The sequence below is a fragment of the Aulonocara stuartgranti genome (assembly GCF_965226115.1).
Source record: "Aulonocara stuartgranti genome assembly, chromosome: 13".
Taxonomy (NCBI): domain Eukaryota; kingdom Metazoa; phylum Chordata; class Actinopteri; order Cichliformes; family Cichlidae; genus Aulonocara; species Aulonocara stuartgranti.
Window position 1 is genome coordinate 18,491,527 of NC_138949.1, and position 22,375 is coordinate 18,513,901.

General features: G+C 40.6%; 2 protein-coding genes across 7 annotated transcripts in view; both read left to right on the top strand.

The window, feature by feature from the left end:
* tet1 (tet methylcytosine dioxygenase 1) overlaps positions 1-8,061 on the top strand; it is a 48,711-nt gene extending 40,650 nt beyond the window's left edge. For all 5 annotated transcript variants that reach the window (XM_082556491.1, XM_082556490.1, XM_082556492.1 and 2 more), the window contains exons 4-12: positions 464-554; positions 2,269-2,362; positions 3,032-3,240; positions 3,323-3,473; positions 3,679-3,768; positions 3,980-4,117; positions 4,267-4,443; positions 4,532-4,676; positions 4,770-8,061. In XM_082556491.1, coding sequence (XP_082412617.1) covers positions 464-554; positions 2,269-2,362; positions 3,032-3,240; positions 3,323-3,473; positions 3,679-3,768; positions 3,980-4,117; positions 4,267-4,443; positions 4,532-4,676; positions 4,770-5,788 — 2,114 coding nt within the window. In that variant the 3' untranslated portion in view covers positions 5,789-8,061. The remainder of the gene's footprint in view (positions 1-463; positions 555-2,268; positions 2,363-3,031; positions 3,241-3,322; positions 3,474-3,678; positions 3,769-3,979; positions 4,118-4,266; positions 4,444-4,531; positions 4,677-4,769) is intronic.
* A 3,116-nt stretch (positions 8,062-11,177) lies between these two features.
* Positions 11,178-22,130, top strand: eif4e1c (eukaryotic translation initiation factor 4E family member 1c). Of its 2 annotated transcripts, XM_082556909.1 has the most exons (7): positions 11,178-11,287; positions 12,781-12,866; positions 19,952-20,047; positions 20,255-20,318; positions 20,432-20,545; positions 20,669-20,808; positions 20,926-22,130. In XM_082556909.1, the coding sequence occupies exons 1-7, from the start codon at positions 11,270-11,272 to the stop codon at positions 21,038-21,040; spliced, it is 633 nt and encodes a 210-aa protein (XP_082413035.1). In that variant the 5' UTR covers positions 11,178-11,269; the 3' UTR covers positions 21,041-22,130. The 2 variants fall into 2 exon arrangements, with proteins under 2 accessions (XP_082413035.1, XP_082413036.1); XM_082556910.1 differs by lacking the exon at positions 19,952-20,047.
* Positions 22,131-22,375: the final 245 nt, after the last annotated feature.

Here is a 22,375-nt window from a genome sequence, read left to right on the forward strand (position 1 = left end):
AGTATCACTGCAGGCCAGAGGGAAACATGTGTATTTGATTTTAGGGTGAGCCGTCCCTTTAGAGTTTTCTTTTTAGTGAGACTGCTGGTGTTTGACCTCAAACTGACTTTTTTCTCTCACTCTGACTCAAACATACACTCACACACACATACACTGTGTCCTAATTCAACAGCCAAATCGAGCATAAAAGGCTGCATTTCTCTGCCATATTTGGAGCAGGATTTTGAATGTTTTGTGGAGGGTTGTTGACTTATTATGATGCATTTCAAAAGACCTCCAAGGTGATGAACCCTAAACTGAAACTGAAATCCAGCTACATTTAGTTTGTATTTCAACATTAACCTGATGTTTTTATTAAAAATATCAAACAGGTTGTCTGTGTTTCTCTTTAAACGTGCCAGCAACGCATCAGTGGAATGCTATTTGAAGAAGTTGCTCCAATATTCATTGTTGTCTTTCACAGACCAGATCATTGAAAAGGAAGAGGGCCCTTACTATACTCATCTTGGGGCAGGACCCAGCGTCGCTGCAGTGAGGGAACTTATGGAGAACAGGTAGAGTGACTACAGCGGCGTTGTTTACACGCTGTGGGGTGTGTTTACTACCACAGCTTACTAGTAAACCACAGGCTTGGTGGAATGGGGCGGGATCACAACCATGCTATGTCATTAAAAGGAAGCACTGCTGAGATAGCTCAACACACACACAGCATGCTGAAACAGGAAACCCCTCTAGCTCAGACGAGGGGCCCGTAAAGCAGGATGACAGCTTGTTTAAATACAACTTGTCCATTTGACAGCTACACTTAACGTATATTTTCAGCTTGGCTGGTAAAAATGAAATAGTTTAGTCTCTGGTCTAATTAGCTCTTTTGGACACATACCACTGCTCACTGTTACATTATACGAACCTTTGTCATTCACTAAAAGACACAAAGGGTTTATTTTGAAATGCTGTGAGGTTTTTGTGTTGTCAGTTGCTCTCAGGAAGGGTTAAGCTTCCTCATGTGTAATATATAGCATATTGCCATCCATACATGCTAGATATGGGCTTTTTGAGCAGAAATACTATTGCCCAACATCCAAATACTCTAACCACATCTCGCCTTTTTTCAATCCAATGCTTGGTAGTTGGTTGCGCATTTTACTATTTTTCTTGTAAGTCGGTAAACAGCTTTTAGTTTTATTACCTCCACCTTCTGGCAGTAATAACGCATTACATCCTACCAGATTTTTGTTAGAAATGAGGGAAGATACAGCATCCCAAAAACATTAAGGGAGTACTTGTTCTCTGCAGTTTAACAACAAGTCAGTTAAACTTTAGGGATGACAGTTTGGTTCAGTTAGGAAGCATGAACCATTGTGAACCCATTTCACCTACTTCAGTGTAAATGATCATGAACGGGAGGTCTCGAGATGCACCGTTACCGTTACCCTCTCCTTATCCCTCCACACTGTTGTTTTTCTTTTTGCTTGTGTCCTTGTTATTGCTGCTACCATGAAATGGTACCTGCAGGCAGCTAAGTTTCTTCAGAATGCCGCATCCAAATGTGCTGTCACAGGAAGGTTTGCTGTGTCTCAAGAGTGAGACAGCTGGACAAGGCTGTAGAAGGGCATCAACCCAACAACAGGATCGCTGTCTGCACCTTTCTGCCAAGAAAACCAGGAGGAGCACTTCCAGAGTCCGACAAAAATCACCTCCTGGGGCTAATCATTTGCATTTTTCTGAGGAAACTGTCACAAGCAGGCTCCACAAGGGTGTCGTCAGGGCTCAACGTCCTTTAGCCGGACCCACGTTCACAGATCAGCATAGTGCAGCTTAACTGGCGTTCACCCATGAACACCAGAACTGGCAGGTCTGTCAGTGGCATCTTGTTCTCTTGGCTGATGAGAGCAGGGACATGAATTTCACATAGAGTGCATGTGACAGAAGAGAAAGAGTCTGAAGACACCGTAACAAATGCTGTGATGACGGCAACGTCAAACAACACCAGTGCGATTTGCACCAAACTAAATGCATTCATAGTGGTTTATACTTCCTAACTGAACAGAATGACCCTGAAGTTTAACTGATGTTGTCTTATTTTGTGATGAGTGGTGTATATTTTAAACAAAAAATAGTTGTATGAACTGTTACATTTTTTAAATATTATTCTAACTTTCAGAAATTATGCCGATGACTTTTATATGCTCTTTTGTGAAGAGCACAGACTCATCATTTATTGTGTGTGTGTGTGTGTGTGTGTGTGTGTGTGTGTGTGTGTTTTAGGTATGGTGCCAAAGGAAATGCAATAAGGGTGGAAGTTGTTGTTTACACTGGGAAAGAAGGCAGGAGCTCCCAGGGGTGTCCAATAGCTAAATGGGTATGTGGCTGGTGTCTGTGTCCTGAATGTGTCTGCTGTAAATGTAAACATTGTTGTGAGCCAGTATATTTAGTGTAAGAAATGAAAGGCAGCCTCTGATTTATGCTTTTATCACCACCATGGCAAAACCTTAGCTGCCGCCAACTGTGTAACTAAAGTTTAAACATAGCGAGCAGTCTGAGACAGCGTACTTCCGCTATGGCTGCATAAACCATGGCATGAACTTTAGAGTCTTTAGATCAAGAAGGATATGTGGATTAGTTTGTGTTTTCTTTGTCTTGAACAGCAATTTTTCATGTTTCAGTTTTATTGGTATTTGTTTAGATATGACACAGAATGTTCGTCCAGGTATTCCTGGACCCAGTACCAGACCTTAATGTGGATCAAGTCAAAAAGTTAGCCACCTCCGGTACAATTTTCACATGAATCCATCCATAACTTCTTGATAATTTCTTCTAACAACACAAACAAACAGACAAACAAAAACCATCTCCGTGTCAGAGGCATTAAATTGCAAATTTATTCACAACATTTTCTGCCTAGTCTGGTGGTATGGCAGGTCACTTATAGTGATCTATGTAGTGAGCTTAGTGTATTCGTCTGTGTTGCAATTCAAGTTTCAAATGTGACTGACGCTTGTGTATTTATAAATTAAATGTCCTCTGACAGGTGATCCGGCGTGGCAGTGAAGAGGAGAAGCTGCTGTGTTTGGTCCGCCACAGGCCAGGGCACCACTGCGACTCGGCAGTGTTGGTGATCCTCATCCTGGCCTGGGAGGGAATTCCTCGGCCGGTGGCAGATCACCTATACCAGGAGCTGACAGAGACCCTCTTTAAGTACGGCTCCCCCACCAGCCGTCGTTGTGCGCTCAACGAAGAGTGAGTACCCCTTCTTTTATTTCTCCATAACACTTCTTTTTCCCTCTTTATTTTTCATTTGTTATTTCCCGTTTCTTTACAGTCGCACATGTGCGTGCCAGGGTTTAGATCCGGACACCTGCGGAGCTTCATTTTCCTTTGGTTGCTCCTGGAGCATGTACTTCAATGGATGCAAATTTGCACGCAGCAAAGTTCCTCGGAAGTTTCGCCTGCAAGGTGACTACCGAGAGGAGGTGAGAGAGTGTGCTTTTTTAATTTACAGCAGCAAACAATGAGTGAGCAGTACAGCTTACAGCAAAATCTGAGAGAAAAATCGTCTCTTATTATTTAGGTCAAGCTAGTAGTTTTTTGAAGGTTTGCCTGCTGATGAACCATGTTGGATATTACAATAAGAGTTAGAAGTAGGTTCCTTTGAACAGTGTTAGCTTTTATTTTCAGGAGTTGAAGGTAGAAAACAACCTTCAGAGTCTTGCCACCGAGGTCGCTCCCCTCTACAAGAAACTGGCTCCTCAGGCTTTCCAAAACCAGGTATGAAACGGGAAACAACCACATTCGTCTCTGGTAATCCTTTGCTCTCCTGGGCTTGACTTAATTCAGCGGAAGTGATTTTCAGTTAATCTTTTTCCTTAAATTTCCATACAGTCTCACTCCAGGCTACTTCTGGGACCTGTTTATTCTACGGACTCTTAAGAGTTTTAAGAAATCTTTCCTTAGTGTCCTGTTTTTTCGGGTCTCACAGGTGGAATATGAGGCGGCGGGGGGTGAATGCCGGCTGGGCAAGAAGGAGGGACGTCCTTTTTCTGGGGTTACAGCTTGTGTGGATTTCTGTGCACACGCTCACAAAGACACTAGCAACATGAATAATGGCAGCACCGTGGTAAGCAAGCTTAAGAATGCGATACCATGTAATTTACTCCTACATGGTGCATCTAAATTTGAAGGTCAACAGCTTTTTGTTTGGAAGTATTAAACCGATCCTGTTTGGCTGAAAATTTAGCTTTTTGGCTTTGGGTTGGTGTTTTTTAGGTTTGCACTTTAACCAAGGAAGACAACCGTGCAGTTCGTAACATGCCAGAGGATGAGCAGCTCCACGTGCTGCCACTTTACAAGATTTCTGACACAGATGAGTTTGGTCACGCTGAGGGCCAGATGGCAAAGATCCAAAGTGGTGCTCTTCAAGTTCTGTCTTCGTTTCCTCGAGAGGTGAGTGAACCAAAAAGGATCTTGTTTTGTTGTGGGTCAGTGTGCAGTGTTAACATGCTTTAAATAATTCAATTTTGGTACATGTCAGGTTCGTCTGCTGGCAGAGCCGGTAAAATCAGCCCGTAAGATCAGACAAGAGGCTCGCCTTAAGGCTCAAGCAGAGCGACTGGAGAAGAAGCTCGGGGTGACTCCTCTCACTCCTGGAAAAGTGAAAGTTGAAAGCCCCAACAAAGGTAGTACATTCACGCCACTGGTCATTTAAGATTTATAGCTGTTTTAATAGAACCACATTAAAATATATGAATTTTCTTCCAACAAAACAAAAGCTGGATACAACAGCTCTTACAGACCTGCTAGTGTGGAAAGGTACCTACCAGAGAAGAATCAACCCTGCACTTATAACCAGATCAGCAGCTACCCCACTGTGGGTCCAGGAGTCAACCCGCAGAGGGAGGTCATCTCACCCAACACCCATGGCCTGCCTGGCCTCCAGTTTGGACAGAATGGCTCAGTTCTCAGTTACAAGACAATGAGTGATACAGTGAATGGTTATTCTCCAGCATCTGGTGACCAGTGTGCTCCGACAGAGTGTATACCTCCACGTAACACACCTGCTGACTATGATGGTGCTTTTAAAACTGAGCCCAGAGAGGTAAACTCTTCTCCTCAGCACAAACCTCTTCCCAGTGGGAGCGCTCCTCCTCCCTCTCCGTTCTCCCCCAGTCCAACGTCTGAGGGCCTCTTCAGCCGGCTCAATGGGCTCCATGGGTCTGTGGGAGATGTCATAGCAGAGGCTAGGGGTCATGGCCTCCCACCGATGTCTCCTCTCTCCTTCCCTGTACAAACTCCACCATTTGAACCAGATGAAGTGAAGCAGGAAGAGGTGTGGTCAGACAGCGAACACAACTTCCTCGACAGCGAAATAGGCGGACTCGCCGTGGCCCCGTCGCACGGCTCCATCCTAATCGAGTGCGCGCGGCGGGAGCTCCACGCCACTACTCCAGTCCTCAAGCCAAATCGCAGCCACCCCACCCGCATCTCTCTAGTCTTCTACCAGCATAAGTCTCTAAATGAGCCGGGCCACGGGATGGCTATGTGGGATGCCAAAATGGCCAAGCGGGAACGGGACAGAGAGGAGGAGGCTGAGAGATTGAGGCTGGAGGGCAGCCTTAGTAAAGTTGCTGGAGGGGTGGAGGGAGAGGAGGAAAAGGGTGAGGAGACAGAGGAGGCGAGGATTATGAATGTCCCCACACGTAAGGCATGGACTCTCCCAAGGGACGGGGTCATCACCGCGTCCCCGTATGCTCTTACCCAAGTGACGGGTCCATACAATCGCTGGTCTTAGTCAACGTGTTTTAAACCTTGACATTCACACACACACACACACACAGAAAACTCCTACACCCTGTGCTTCTGCCTTACCTCAGACAATTTTAAACTGCTACTCTCATTTTTATTCTTTTTTTTTTTCATCGAGCTTTTCTTATACCTGTTCACTTTGCCCTTCTTCGTCTCTTCCTTCAGAGCGATGAAGAAGACCAAAGGTTGTCGGCTTTTTAACTGTGAGTTTCGGTGTCGGTTTTTATTGTAAAGAGATGGTGCTTTGAAGCATTTAAAATACATTTTTAAACTGGTTTTATATACAGAACAAACAGAAAAAAAAGATGTGATTATTTATTCTGATCATAACGATTTATATTTAATTTCTGGTGTAAGCCTGTTTACTGCAAGATTTCTACGATGACCTGCATTATGTGTTCAGATTTTATGTTGTACAGTAGAAATTTACTTTTTATTTCAGCCAGTAATTCTCTTTTCAGAAGATGAATCTCATTGGCTTTTTTTTTTTTTTTACATTGGTGCCATTCTCACTGTAATCTTTATTAAGCAAACTCATTACATCACATTATGTAGAAAACAAGACTAATATTCTGCATATTTTTACTACAGATTGTCACATGTAGCATTACACATTTCTTTCTGCTGCCTCTGACTTCTGTCGGCGGTTGATGAAAGAAATGTACTTCCTCGGTCTGTTGTTTGTTTATTTGTTATATCCACATCTGGATAGTTTGTCTTTTATTCACAGATATGTATGGCATATTAAAAAGCACTTTTTTTTTTTTTAAAAACCTAACTTGAAAAGGGTCCCAGTCCATAGGCCTGAATATGTATGTACAGACAGAGAAATATATGACATTTTTAGCATTAATCCTTTTTTCTTTCTTTTTTTACAGTATTTCTGCACTTAATTGCGTTTCACTCATTTGATTGAAGATGACATACATATCTAATGAAACTAAACACCTAGCGAGGAATAGTGAAATGCTACATCAGTAAAGTGCTTATCATCATTTGCACTTTACTTACGTTCAGCTTCTGGAAAAGGAATTCAGTTTTTTATAGGGAACAAGAGTGATTATAGGAATTAAAACACCTACTGTACATGATATTGGTGCTAAGAAGACCTTTTTTTTTTTTCTTTCCAGAAACCACAAAGTGTCAGATATGTCAACAGATCATGCTCGGCTTTTATGTCCATACTCTTAAGTTTGAGCATAAAGCTGCATTAGCCACTGCTGAATAATCAATCTGTTTCTTTTCCCTTGTCTTTTGTTGTGAAACCACTCAAACACCAGGTCCCACTTAGCCAGCTGCCTAAGACGATTTCGGGTGCTTGACCTTTGCGAAAACTTTGTTTACAGAACGCTTTTTTACAGGGTCTAAAAAAAGGGGGGTTGGTGTCAACTCCTGATTAATCAGGATTTCTTCCTTGTTATTTTTCTGTTACCCATACAAGCAAAGCTCTTAATTTTAAGAATGACTCAAGAGATGGAGACATAATATTCACACTAAAACTGATGGCATAACATTTCCTGTAGACGCATTTGGGTCTTTTAAACACTTTGACTTCCTTTTGGTGCTAATAGGACAAGATGTCAAGGTACATGCATTGACGCAACCTGCTTATGTACTGTATAACAGTGATGGCACGGTGCTTTTTGAAACTCAGCACTCACTGATCCTGTATTTGATTCAGTTCAGTTCATTTCTTCTGGTCGTTACCGGCTGGCAACATCATGACATACCTTAATTTGTCAAGTACAAATAAAACAGCGCACTATGGGCAGATGTCCACATAGAGTTCAAATGTCTTCCACAGTTAAACCCAACTCTGCAGCAGTTATCAAAAGTCACACAAATAAAGATGAATGTAAAACTGTTTTTTAAATGAGTTCAATTTAGAAAGAATATTTTTTGAACATCACGTGATGAAATTACAGTTCTAAATGTTTCTCTCGACTTACTGTGGGGGACGGTTTTAGTCCATTTCTTTAATCAACAAAGAACTAACAACGAGCACCAGCATTAAAAAAAATGGGGAAAATTCTTAGTAGAAAATGTGTAAATATGTATGTGAACCATATTGTTTTTACTGTATTGTTACCGGTGTTTAGACAATGGGTGATCTTGCTTACTTTGAAACTGAATTACTGTACGTCGCTTAAAGTATATCCAGTTTAGACTTGAGAAGAGAATAAATTTCGCATTCCTTTTATGGATGGCTGATCTCTTTCGGGATTGTGAAATAAAGTCATATTTATATTTTGGACCCGATTATGATCTCCTCTTTTTTTTTCTCCATCTGATTTTCCTATACTGGCTGTATGACTCACTGATCTGGTATTCCAATGAAGTCACTCAGACTTTGTCCCCTAAAGATGAAACATTACTTGTTTTTGTACACTTTGCCTCCTGAAGTAAAAACATGACGTTATTTTCTAGCTAGCTTGTAGATGTATGACAGTGATTTTCTCCTGAATAAATTAAGTGTAATGTGATTTCAGCACAACAGTGAACCTTCAGAGCACAACCGACAGTTAGATCCCTAATCTCTCGGACAAAGACACAATTTGGGGAGTTTTGTCTCTGTATAATGCCACAGTGCATTTTAGATCAAAACATTACGATTTGATGAAAGCACAAACTTGTTTAGCTTTAATTAAGGGGTTTAAGAATTAAGTTGGATTAACTGTTTAGGCTCAAAAGTAACAGGAGAAACTAACATAATTTTAAATATAAGGACAGTCTTTTCAATGTGGTGGTTGGCACCGTTTACTCACAGCAAGAACTCTCTGTGTAACTCCAGCTTTCTCCCACATTTCAAAAGCATGTATGGAGTTACCAGCTTTTAATTGATGATCCTAACTTAATTGCAGGTGTGAATGTGAATGGTTGCCTCTCTGTGTTAGCCCTACAACAGACTGGTAACTTGTCGAGGGTGTGCTCTACCTTTTGTCCTATGAAAGCTAGGATAGGCTGCAGCCTCATCACAACCTCAACTATGATTGGACGAATGCTTCTGATCCTACCATCAGAGTGTGAGCCTGTGTGTGATTCCAGAAAGGACTAAATGTGTGGAAAAATTAATTATTTTAAATTATTTTGACTGCTCAGTTGGAGTAGCAAAGAAGGGGAAAAAAGCAAAAAGACAATCCATAAACTAAAAAGTCACATATCAAGTGTGAAAAACAGCATGATTTATAAAGGCCACAGTGTTAAATCCCCGTAAGTTTTGTAAGTTGTCATTATTGTGTGAATGCGTTCACTCAGCTGACCGCATGTGACCACAGCTGCATGGTCAGGAGTCGGGGACTATGAGTGCATGATTTAACATTAGTGTGAGCTCAGGCATTTCATCCAACGCGTCCCTCTTATTCATTTTACAGTACATTTGTATGATTTAGTGTCTTCTGTAGGTTGATCAAGAGATTGGCTGAAAAGATAAAAATCCAGATGCTCTAGTGGCCCAGTCAAAGTGCAGACCTCAACCTACCTGAAATGCTGTGGTGGGACCTTAAGAGCTGTGCATAAATGCATGCCTGCAAACTGCTGTCATGTCCTCCATGTTTTCTGTATCTGATAGATTCATACAGAAAATATGGTTTTTCCAGGACTCCAAAGTCAACTGGAGTACATCTGTCTCTCCAGTACATGTCACACTTTGATTGATATAGAAGTAATAGGAACAAACCCTTCACCGTAACATGTTTCATTAATATAATATACATATATATACAGCGATCAGACACATGCACTTGATCTCCCTTTTGCTGCCAAAACAGCCATGACCCTTCGAAACATGAACTCCATTAGACCCCTGAAGTTGTGCTGTGGTATCTAGCACCAACATGTTTGCAACAGATCCTTTAAGTCCCGTAAGTTGTGAGGGGCGTCGCCATGGATCGGACTCGTTTGTCCTGCACATCGCACAGATGCTTGATTAGATTGAGATCTGGGAAATTTGGAGGCCATGTCAACACCTCAAACTTGTTGTTGATGCCCACAGCCATCAGGGATAAAGCATTTTCCATGAAAGGGTGTATATGGTCTGCAACAATGCTTAGGTAGGTGGTACGTGTCAAAGTAACACCCGCATGAATGGCAGGACCCAAAGTTTTTCAGCAGTACATTGCCCAAACCATCACACTGCCTCCATAAACTCGGTCCATAAGTGCATCCTGGTGGAGGTGTTCCCCGGGTAAGTGTTGAACATGCACCCGGCCATCCATGTTATATAAAAGAAAATGTGATTCTTCAGCTACATACTCAACTCTTCTGCTCAACCCACAAATGCATTTTCTTTATAAATGGCACCATTTAAGTGGACATAAACTAGCTGTCCAATGATAAAAGATTTATTGCCAAGACGCATCATTACAACAAAGAACACACATTTCCTTACTAAAATTGAGTGCAAGTTTAATTGTTAACAATCGTTTCAAATCGCTTCAGTCACAAGTAAGTTAACTGAAGTTTCAAACTGTAAATTCACAACTTTAGTAAAGGTGAATCAGTACACACCCCTGGAGCGTTGTCTTTTTCTCACTGCATTCTCGCCTCTATGGAAGCTGGGAAAGTGGGGAAAACTCCCCCGGTCAGCATGAACAGTTAACTGTAATTAAATTAACCTCTCTTTGGGCTCATGAATAATAGTTTCAGTAGAGGCGTGGGAGGGGGGAGGCTGAGGGTAGTTTGCCAAAGTAAAAATACAGACACACAAATGTGTCCTTAACATGTGTGTAATTTAATTACACAAGACAGAACGAGATAAATTTTACAAATCTTTAATCCCTGAAACCTATTTGCTTTAATGTTGTCTTATTCTATTAGACACCACTTTATGGTTATGTATGGGAAATAAATTTACGGGAGAGGATTTATTTATTAAAACTTACTTACATACTTACTAAAAAGAATACAAACACACAAAATGTCTTTCATTTTAGTCCATTTCAATTTGGCCAAATGTACCAGTACAATAATCATGGGAAGCCATATATTTATTAGGACTTTGGCTTCCTAAAGGTTAAATGGTTTTAATCTTAAGCTGGTTTAGGCATTCACATGAGAAATTTTTTTCATATCAAGTACTACACTAGTAGTAACATTAATACAAACTAAATATTTTAAGCAATAAAAATTAACCTGAAATCAACTCTGGAAACTATTGTAGATGGTATTACAATTTTTAAATCACCACAAAATAAAATACTCAAAGCAGAGATAGATATTTTTAACCGTTTTGAATATACCTGCATGAATACTATTAGTTGGAGGTTTATTCACATTGGTTTATCTAAATTATTGTCCTCAGAAGCAGCCACTCAGTGGTAGTGGGTGTAACCCCTGTGCCCTTTCTCCTGGGACGACTCCCCGGATTCAGGTCATTCAGCTCGAACAGGACTGAGGCGGCTTCCGTAGCAGAGCGAGCTGTTGGAGTGACGCAGGAGCGCCGAACGGGCAGATCACTTCTACAGTCAAGATGGCGACATCGGAGCCGGTAAGAGAGACAAGAGATAGCACAAAAAATCGACTAATATGCACGTGAAGACCGGATAAATCTCCAATTCACCTACTACATACATCGCATAACTTTGCTTCTGTGAAACCGAACTGGCGTTTAGGCCAAATTAACGCGTTTGAGTTGACAGATGTTGGCGTGGATTAGCGCTAGCATGCTCAGCAGTGGGGATGTATGAGGCACTGCCTGACTTTGTTGGGCAGGGAGGGAGTGACTGACTGCACGTCGTTCATTCAAACTCCAGTCAACGCATTGTTTTAATCTAGTCGGGTATTACAGTCGATATCTTACGACAATTTTAATGAAATGCCATTACCTTTAAACACCCGTGGTGATATATTATTGGTGCATTTTTAGAAAGTCTGGACACGTGTATATCTAGCCTGCAGCTAGCCTAGCTCATCTGCTAAAACTAATGCTAGTAACTGTTATCTGTAAAGTTAGCTTATTGATTTTCTTTGTATATACCCCCTGCTGACTGTTTTCCATCAGCTCCTGCGTCTAATCCTTAAAAATGTAGTTGAGGTGGACTCTGATGTTGCTAAGTGAATCTTTATAAAAATGCAAGAGTATAAGGCAGAGCCCAGCTGTGAACTGGATAATGGGACAAGGCCCCATTAAGGCCCCCTAAAACAGAGGGGCTTAAGGTCATACCTTTGTTACGTTTCTGTAGATCACTTTAAATGCAAGCTATACTGTAATAATATTGCATTTTATAGATCATGTAAGCTTTTTGTTATTTTTATATATATATATATATATATATATATATATATATATATATATATATATATATATATACACACACACACACACACACACACATTGGACTACATAGTTACACTATTCTTATTAGGGGCTTTAAGTAGCCCCGATTTAGGGATTAAATTGGTATGTTTTAGATTATGCTGGGAGTTTGTGAATCAGTCTAAGTAATTTATGTTTTTACTGTCTTATTTTTCTTTTTTTGAAAGGTTGGAATTATTCCCTAAATTGTAAAAGTATGTATTAGCTTCTGTTAGAAACTCAGTAGTAGTAGTAGTAGTAGTAATCAGAATCAGAATCAGAATACTTTATTGATCCCTGGGGGAAATTATTTTTTGTTACCCCAGGGATCAATAAAGTATTCTGATTCTGATTCTGATTAGTAGTAATAATAATGATGATGATGATGACAAAAAGCTTGCAGTGCTTTGTGATGTTATGATACTGTACACACTATGAAATTAAGTGTGTGATTACCCCCGACAAAAGCCCTTAACTGTATATGGCAATGACCATTCCATTAAGTTTTTATCGTTAACTTTGTTGAAATTTGTGATATTGAACTAACTTTGACTTTGAAGTAAAGGCAGGACTTTAGCAATATTATGATATAAATCTGACCCAACTACCCCAAATTTCTTTGCCATTTGTGATCAGTGGACTTGTGTGGTTGACTTTGTGATGTGTTTGTGTGCATGTCTCCTCAGAAAACAACTGAAACTGAAGATCAACAGACTGACGGTCAGGTTGTTGCGAATCCTGAGCAGTATATCAAACACCCTTTGCAAAACAGGTGAGAGTCAAACCAGGTTCTGAGTTTGATTTGGATGAAAGCTGCTTGTGCTTCCATACTCTGCAGTCTTCTTGCAACAACCAGCAAATCCTCTGGCCAAACAATCAGAAATGGCTGGTGTAAGCATTTCTAAAATTAGATACAGGGGAGGTTTCATTTAGAAAAGCCAATCTGTGCCTTAAGAGGTGGGTGTGGTGGTGAGATCAAACACACCCGTCTCGTTGATTCAGAGACCGGGGCCCTATTTCAGGAAGCCGGTTTAGAAAACTCAGAGTGAAAAACGATACTCAGGGTTGAGTAACCCCGAACTGTCCAACTCGGAATATTCCGTTTCAGAAAGGCTGATAACAATTAGTTCAATCAACGCGGAGTTGCTTTAACCCCAAGTGAAGCGCGCGCACGAGGATACATAAAGCCCTGATAAGCGGAGCACAGAGTAAGCGAGTCACCATGGAGACGGAGGGAAAGAAGGCGCGGTCAATGTATTTTACAGCGCTTGAGGCCGAAATTCTGATGGCAGCATATGCCGATAACATGCAAATTTTGCAGAAAAAAAGGTAACACAGCCTCAGCTGCAAAAGAAAGGGAGCATGCATGGCAAAACATAGCCGACAGAGTCAATGCGTGAGTGTTAATTTAAACATTGATCTAGGGATTTCCACCCATTTAACACGTTATTTTATTATATGTTATTTTATTTGTTATTTTATACATTTTATGTTGTGATGTGATGTGAGCGCAGGTGCAACCCAACAGGCCCCAAACGTTCCTGGCAGCAAGTAAAAATGAAATATAAAAATATAGTCCAAACAGGTAAGGTGTAATTGTATTATGAGCCATAGTGCTTGGTCTGTTTGTCCGATGTAAATCGATTGCAGTTAGAGGCTACATTAATTTTCTTTCTGTAAGCACTTATTGAAATTATCTGAGCACATTACAAGTACATATTTGCTTACTCTGTATGCTCAAATGTGACCCGTTATAGCCAACAGAAAAAAAGCGGAGGCCCGAAAAACAGGTGGGGGTCCTCCACCACCACCACTCACAGAGGCTGAGCAGTTGGCCCTCAGCCAAAACAGTGGGCGCCCTGTGGCTGAAGGCATCTCTGTGGGGACATCCTCTGAGTCAATAACCCCGCAAGACACAAGTGCCTACATAGGGGGTAAATTCAAAATAATACATGATGTGCATACATCCTTTCTTCACAGTCACCTTTGCAGTGCTGCTCATTCATTTGATAAACTCTTTACCATAATGGATTATTTTGTAGTGAAGTTATTTTCCTACTGATTTTGCCTTCCCTCAGTCTTGGTTGTCTTTGAGAGCATAATGACAATGAAGTGTAAGGTGATTGGTATGTTTGTTAATTGCCATTTGGTCCCTTGTAAGTTATAAGTGACCTGTATAAACCTCATATTCTATCAGTTGATGGTGATGGTGTACTGCATCTGGTGCAGCCTCCTGTTGAGCCAGACCAACATGCAGTTGTGAGTAATACTCCACAGATTATATGAGGTTACAGTAGAACAGCAATGTTGTTTATTTCTTTACTGCAGGAAAATAATGAAGAAACATTGACAGCTGTTACAGAGGAGGAAGCAACAGAGACACTTTATGAGGTTTACATCTTTTAATACTTTGTGTACAGGAAATACAGGCGACCAATAAAGCCAGTTGAACAGAAAATCTGTTTATTCTTCTTTCAACATGTTGAGGTGATGGGTCAAAAGAAATGATTGTGACATATGGTGTCTCTGACTGCGCTTCCATCTTGTATGTCCGTGGGAGGGTCAGGATGTTCATGGTTTGGATCACTGCTGATGTTTGGTTCAGAAGGACAGTGTTCTCCTCTAATTGTGGCAATGTTGTGAAGAATCACACATGCCACAATAATGTCACATGCCCTTTCTGGGGTGACCCTGAGTCTTTGCAGGCACTGGAACCGGGCCTTAAGCATTCCGATAGTCATTTCAATTCTGGCTCTTGTCCTGCAATTAGCCAGATTATATCGCTGCTGTGGGCCCGGTTCAGGGTCAGGGTAAGGGGTAAGCAAATAGGGTAAACATGGATACCCCCTATCACCAAGCAAGTAGCCAGTGAACTCTCCTAAGACAGAAGGATACACTTCAGTTCAAATGTCCCTGAAGCAATTGGTCTTTATATATTTTAAAGTATTTTCAACTCACCATGTCCAAATTTTGTGCGCAGTGTACATTCACGGAATATTTGTGAGTCATGGACAGAGCCTGGCCACTTGGCTTCCACATTTGTGATAATGTTGGCAGCATCACATATGATCTTCACAGTGCAGAGAACACAAATTAGCATCCATTACTATAATGAAATAATTTGTTAGTTTGAAATGCTACAGGGAACTATGTACCTGCACATTAATGCTGTGGAAAGACTTCCTGTTCACATAGTCTCCTTCATTTACTGAAGGAGCAATGATTGGAATGTGAGTGCCATCTGTACAGCCAATCACGCCTGGGAACCCTGAAAATAAATGTAAAATTTATGTAGTAGTCCAAGCATCACCACATCATAAATTAAGTTTTGGTCATCCTGCTACCTGCAATTTTGTGGCATCCCTCTTTGATAAATCTTGTGGGTCTATGACCGGGGAACACCACAAACGAGTACACGAGACGTTTCAGTGCAACTGTAACATTCCTGACTGCCCGACAGACGGTAGCCTTGGAAACGTGCTCAGCGTCACCAATATTGTACAGAAAGCTCCCGTTTGCAAAGAAACGGAGTGCGGTACAAAGAATATGTAATGGACTGAGCGCATGTCCGCGATGTGTCACATGCGTAATATATGGCCTGAGGATGTTATCCTAATAACTTATTGATTGTGCTGAGAAACGGTAACGTTCGCACAGGAAATCATCAGGTAATGATAAAATGTCCATACGCGCTCTGATCACTCTCTCCCGGCGGAGAGCTCTGCGGAGTATTTGGGCTTCAAGATCTACTGGCTCTTCAAGGAAGGGACACGCCATATCTGACACTTCCTACTGTCAGGTTTCCGACAAAGAGGCGGGGACAGTCAGGGTTAGTTGTAGTAAACCTGCTAGGGGGCAGGTTAGCTTCACGGAGTGTGTCGTCATAGTGACTCACTCAGGCTTCAGCTGAACTCGCTTTGTGAAACCGAAAACCCAGAGTTTTCGTTAACTCAGGGTATACTTAGTCAGACTTTGCACTAAACCGGCTTCCTGAAATAGGGCCCGGGACTGGACTCTCATCTGAAACAATTTTTAAGGTTGGTTTTGTCATGTTAATTAAATAGTTTGAGGCACAGACGAAACTCGTTGGGGTTGATTTGGATTATAATAGAATCTCTTCAGGCTTACCAGGGTGCCAAATTTCACCCCATCCAGAAAGGTGTCAACACCATTGAACATTTCACGCCTACTGATTTTTTAACACCCTTTCAAATATCACCTTTGTGACCGTTTTCAGAGGGAAGAGGGACTTCTTTTTTTCATCATTATTTACACACAAATACAGAAACTGAGCTCATTGAAAACATACAGAGATGGTGGGGCTAAATGTACTTAATCGCTTAGGATCAATAACCTTTCTCTATAGAGACAAAACAGCTGTTTCATTATGAAATCAGTGAAGAAGTTTTCCTTTAGGAATAAGGTTAGTTGTGTATTTATCACTGTGTGAAAAGTGTTATTTTACATTGAGTTGAAACTGGCATTTCATCTTCATCTAGTTTTAGGATGGGAGCTGTACTTTGACTTTTGGTCTTTGGCATCACAAACATACTTACAGTCATGTGCTGATTGATTTTTCTTTTTGTCCCTCTGGTCTCTTGGATGAAAGTGAAATTAGAAACTCACCACAGCACTTATTTTGACAGCGTAAACAGGATATTCAAATTACCCATCTAGTCACTTGGGAAAATTATGGATGAGTGCACAGCAAACGTGTTTTCAAGCAGTTACAGCTTGAGCATCATAGTAAGGATAAATGTTCAGTTTATTTTCATCAGGTTCATATTTGCACTTTCTGTTTGTTTTCTTATTTTAAGGTTTAAAATCAGAAGAGCAGATTGAGGAGTCATGTGTTTTGTTTTTTCCTCTGTGTTAGAATTGCAGTTGTTGTTGTTTTTTCTATTGTCCTTTTAGAAATGTTATCATAGTTCTGCAGTGGCGACGAGCTATTCAGGAGCATTGTACAGTCGGTTTGGAAATGCTGGATGGTTCTCTTGGCAAGTCACTTCTAGGTCATTCTGCTTGTTCAGCTCAGCCTCAGAGGTCAAGGCTGTCCATCTCTGCTGCTTTCACGCTGGTTTTATTTAAACATATTGACGTGGGGGGTTTGTTTTCCATTTTGACAGTTTTGATTGCAGACTTCTCATTTTGAGGGCTAGGTGTTGTCACTTCTCTCTGGCTTCACTGTAAGGAAGTAGAGGACTGTTGAGTTATTTGGAATTTGTGGTTAAATATTCATCACAGATGTGTTTTAACTGTCTCACCGGCCGAAGGTGTGATTGGTTTCTTAATAAATGATTGAGCTGCTTTGTTATGTCAGTTTTAGCATCAGTGGTTGGCGCTCTCAGAGTGAGGTCGGAGTTTTTAGGTAAAGGAAGACAAGTTCTTATCCCCCTTTTTTTTTTTTTTTTTTTTTAAATCTACAGCATGTCTCATTATACTTGCAGATTTTTGCTTTTGTCTGTCATAAATATTTACTGCTGCTAAATTGAGAGGGGCTAAAATAACTTGGTTTTTTTTGTTTTTTTAAATGAATAATGTGAGGGTTGCACAGAGGTTCAGTGTAAGTAAATACAGATTAGTTTTAACAGTGAATCACGCAGAGTCACTAATTAATACTAAATGAATAATTAGCAGACAAATCCCCTTTGACATCTGTTCAAGGTGGAATAATGATGGATAGTTTTACTGATAACAGTGCATCATACTTGGTGTTTTATATCTGTGCCATCTAATTGAATTATTCCCTGATACTTTATTACCATCCTTAAGAGATTCCCTTTAATATCTGCTTTCATAGATTTAAATATAATAATTGCTTATGAAGGTTTTCTCTTGCTTTTGGAAAGAGTTTGGATCTTGCTGCGGTCTGAAGGTGAGTCCAGAGATGGATTTGAACAGACTGCGCAGATCCGTTACTCAGCTGTTACATAAGATGATCACTTTCAAGTTTCAAAGTCATGCAGCACCATTTTCATATGGCACCGTCATTAAGCGAAACCAGCAGCTGCTGGGAAGTAGGAAGAACGCATTCAGCTTCTGCTTTGGAAAATTGTTTAGTATACAGTTTACTGGAGCTGAAAGTGAAGTGGATAGTTTATGCCTGTCTGCCCATGGACTCTTTTTATTTTTAAAATCACGACCGTGTTTTTTTTAAAGTCAGAAACACAACAACTCGTCTGTGTTTGGCAGCTGAACTATTAAAAATTCAGATGACAGTGTTTCTCTAGCTCTGCTGCGGCTCATTCTTATTTACTTTACACACATTCAGAAAACTGTGGGGACTGGAGCACGCTGATTAGTTCACAGCTGAACAAATCACATATTACTGTCTGTGTCAGAGGGTGATGTCACAGTAGTAAATTAATCAGTCCTCTTCAGATTTGCTGTTTCATTTGGCTGCATTGGCCTGAAATGATCATTTTATCTCTCGTGAGATTTTAAAGTACATGTGAAGAACAGAGCTGGCTTGACTTGCTGTCTGGCATATTTGTTTATATGCCATTACTAGGCATGTAGTCTTGGCTTGTGACTGTTCTGGGTTCACCAGAAGAATCACGGCTGTGAGCAGTCTGGTGTCAGTATGTGCAGTGTGATGTTCGCATTAAACAAATATACTTTCATCCTCTCTTTTAGCTCTGTTCGGTCCATTTGCTTCATTTGTGTCTATGGCACATGGGTGGGTTTGTTACAGTTGTAAGTGGAGGGGGGGCAAACGGTTCAGCTGATGTCCTCTCACTGCCCTGAACCCTGCCTGCTAGCCTCCCACCCACTGCCCCTTGGTAATGCATAAAAGAATTACAGCAGCCACTGTAAACAAAGAGTGCATTTGTAGTGCGGTTGATGGCTGGCTTTCTCTTGTTTTTTGCATTGACATTCATGCTTTTGTTACTAGCTGTTGTGTTCTTCTGTGAAACAGCGTGTACGTCTGCTGTTAGGGTAAACGTTTCACGCAGTTGTAACATAAAATAGACTTTGAGTCCTTGTTTTTGATTTTAACAGTGATGGTACAGCATTGAGCTGTTATTAAATTAAAAGAGATACAAAACATTGAATATGCTTGTACTGAAGAATTGATTGCTAACAATAATGGTTTTATTTAAAAAAAAGAAAATGTAAAGTACCAAATACCCTATACTGAGCCCAGCTGCTGTTAAGTAGGAACCCTAAATAGTGTTTTCCAAGAACCCTGCACTTTACTATTAGCAAAGATTGGCAAAGTGAAAAAAGGTCCAAAGTCACTAAAGGAAAGCACAAGGTGTGTGGACTGCAGCGCTGTATAGTGGTTTCAAAATCACGTACCATGCTGCCCAATGTCTTTCTACAGAGAAATCACTTAATTTCTGACACAAAACAGGCTAAAATACAAAAATGTAACTGTAGAAAAACAAGAGAGAGACAGACTTACTCAGGCTGGTATGGCCGGATTTGGGCTCTCAGCACCTGGTATTCCCATCGGCTGTCTCCCATCCAAGTATTACCCAGGCATTACCCCACTTACCTTCTGACATCGGAAAAGCTCGTACTGTGTTGGCTCTGCGACAGACTGGAAATATGTCCAGGTTGATACATTTGTAAGTGATGACAATTCTGATTTCTGATCCCCACAAAGATGGAGAAGTCAACAAGCAGGGAGTTTTCCCCTCACACTCACGAGGTTTGCTCAATCACAATTTGGGGCAAAGTCATGCACTTTCTTTTATTTTCAGTTTATGCATGTTCAGCAATCTGCATTTTCCGACATGGTTTTGAGAGATTTTCAAACAGTCAGTGTAATTACGCTCTTTACCTCTTGGTCTATGAATACTGAATTCTATGAATGATGCATTTTTATTTTATTGTTTGTTTGTTTTTTAGATGGGCCCTGTGGTATTTCAAAAATGACAAGAGCAAAAGCTGGACAGAGAACTTGCGTCTCATTTCTAAATTTGACACAGTGGAAGATTTTTGGGCGTAAGTTTTCTCTGCTGAAGTCAGTCTGAGTTATTGATGGTTTATTATTAATGTGCACAACATGTCCCTTAATGGTAATGTCAATCAGGATCAGCATGTTTCACTTTACTGATTGTTGTTTAATGACCATTGTTCTGATAAAAGCTTCTGAAATTCTACAATTCGACACACTCATGTTGGGAATCTACTTTTTCATCTTTCTACCAGATTATACAACCACATACAGCAGCCAAGTAAACTCGGCTTTGGCTGCGATTACTGCTTATTCAAGGTAAGGCTCTTTTTTTTTTATGTTAAATGTTTACACATTTTCCCTTAATCTCAGTTGCAGCAGAGTCTAAAGACATGGATAGGGTTTAATAGCTGCTTCATATTGTGCGTCAGGATGGGATCAAGCCCATGTGGGAGGACGACAGGAACAAGCTGGGGGGTCGATGGCTGATGACTCTCAACAAACAACAGAGGCACAATGACCTCGATCGCTACTGGATGGAAACGGTAAGACGGCTGTTTTCTGAAACCACTCAGTAGAGTCGTATCCATTGGATGTTTCCCCTGATGGTTGTGATTTAAATATAAATGTATATATGTATAGTTTGACTTTTTTTGTGCTTTTTGCAGCTGTTGTGTTTAGTCGGTGAGTCATTTGATGAGGCAAGTGAAGACGTCTGCGGAGCTGTGGTCAACGTCAGACCTAAAGGTGACAAAATATCCATCTGGACGAGCAACTGCCAAAACAGGGACGCCATCATGACGATAGGGTGAGCCTTTAAAGTCACATTACTCATAATACGCAAGTAGGAGCTACAGTGGACCACTAGATGGCAACACTGAGCTTGCTTGAGTCTTCACACTGCTTCCATCTCATCTCTTCACAGGCAACTTTACAAAGAGCGTCTCAACCTCCCCATGAAAGCCATGATTGGCTACCAGTCGCACGACGACACGTCCAGTAAGAGCGGCTCCACCACCAAGAACATGTACTCCGTTTGAAAAAGCTCCTCATTTCAATTTGCTGTAGATTTAAACAATTGCCGATCTGCATCATCACATTAATTTTTGAGTTGTCAACTACTGTAGTGTCCTTTCCTTTTATTGCTAAGAGAGGTGTTCATAGCGTGTACAGCTGGAGCTTCTCCCAATTCAAGATGCCAGCGGAGCGGTTGTTTAAAGAAAAAGAAAAAACGGGGAGGAAGGGTATCGGGCTTGAGATGTTGTACGACGAGTAAGAGAACACACGATGATTTACTTTTAGAGTTGAAGACTTCTGTGATTAATATCAGTGACCTCTCCTAGCTTAGCTGAGAACAAGCTTTTTTTTCCAATACTTAATGGCTTGAGTTGTTTAATTAAAAAAGAAAGACTTAACTATAGGGCCTTGTGTTTCTCTCATGCTGAGTTCTCACTCTTTACAAAAAGTGTTTCTCACCTCACAGGAAAAAGAAGGCAGGCAACTTGTCCTCATACAGAACAAATTTTAAGGGCAATTTTAACTTGATTTATCCACAAGTGTTGAGCATGAGCCGGGCTTTCAGACGCACCAGCTTAAATAATCTACAGTATCTTAAAGGTTTGTAAAAGCTGTGGTCACACTCCAAAGTGTAGGGTTTGGATTAAGGCCACTTGTTGTTTCAGCCATGCTGGAATTATGGGATATTGCTTGTAGGTTTTGCTTTGTTTTTTCCCCTCAACTTTTTTTCTCTTCCCTTTACATTTATTTATAATGTATGCATTGCAGTTACTTAGTTGAAAGACAACCATGAAGCTCGTGTTTTTTCAAATTGTTCTTTTTTTTTTTCTTTTTTTGTTATTAAGGTTAATAATGTGGACTACTGCATATAGATGACATTTTTTACAGTGTACCATACAGTAAAGATGCCGACAGAATTAGGTGTGCTTTTCACTGTTTTCTTCCTAACAAAAACTGTAGATAATGTCGCACTCCTCTCTTGGTTGTTGCAAAAGAAAGATGATATTCATTGTGAAATGATTTTGCTCATAATGTATCTTTATTATCTGTAATTCCAGGATGTATATTACCTTCTTTCAAGTAAAGTTTAAGTGCTTTGCATTAAAACCAGAAGCGTGTTGTTTTGTTTTGAGGTTTTTAAAGTTGGCAAACTTGCTTTCTTAAACACTAAGCTGATTTTTAAAATTCCGTTTTGACTACCATTTGTGGTATTTACCAACTCCTGGGAACAAAAATCTGACTTTTTAGTAAGTGCTATAGTGAGAAGCAGCTTGGGCTAATGTCATACTCATGAGGAAAAATTAAAAGTGACCAAAAACTCACAAGCTTTGCAGATTTGTTGAAAATGATGGAAACTA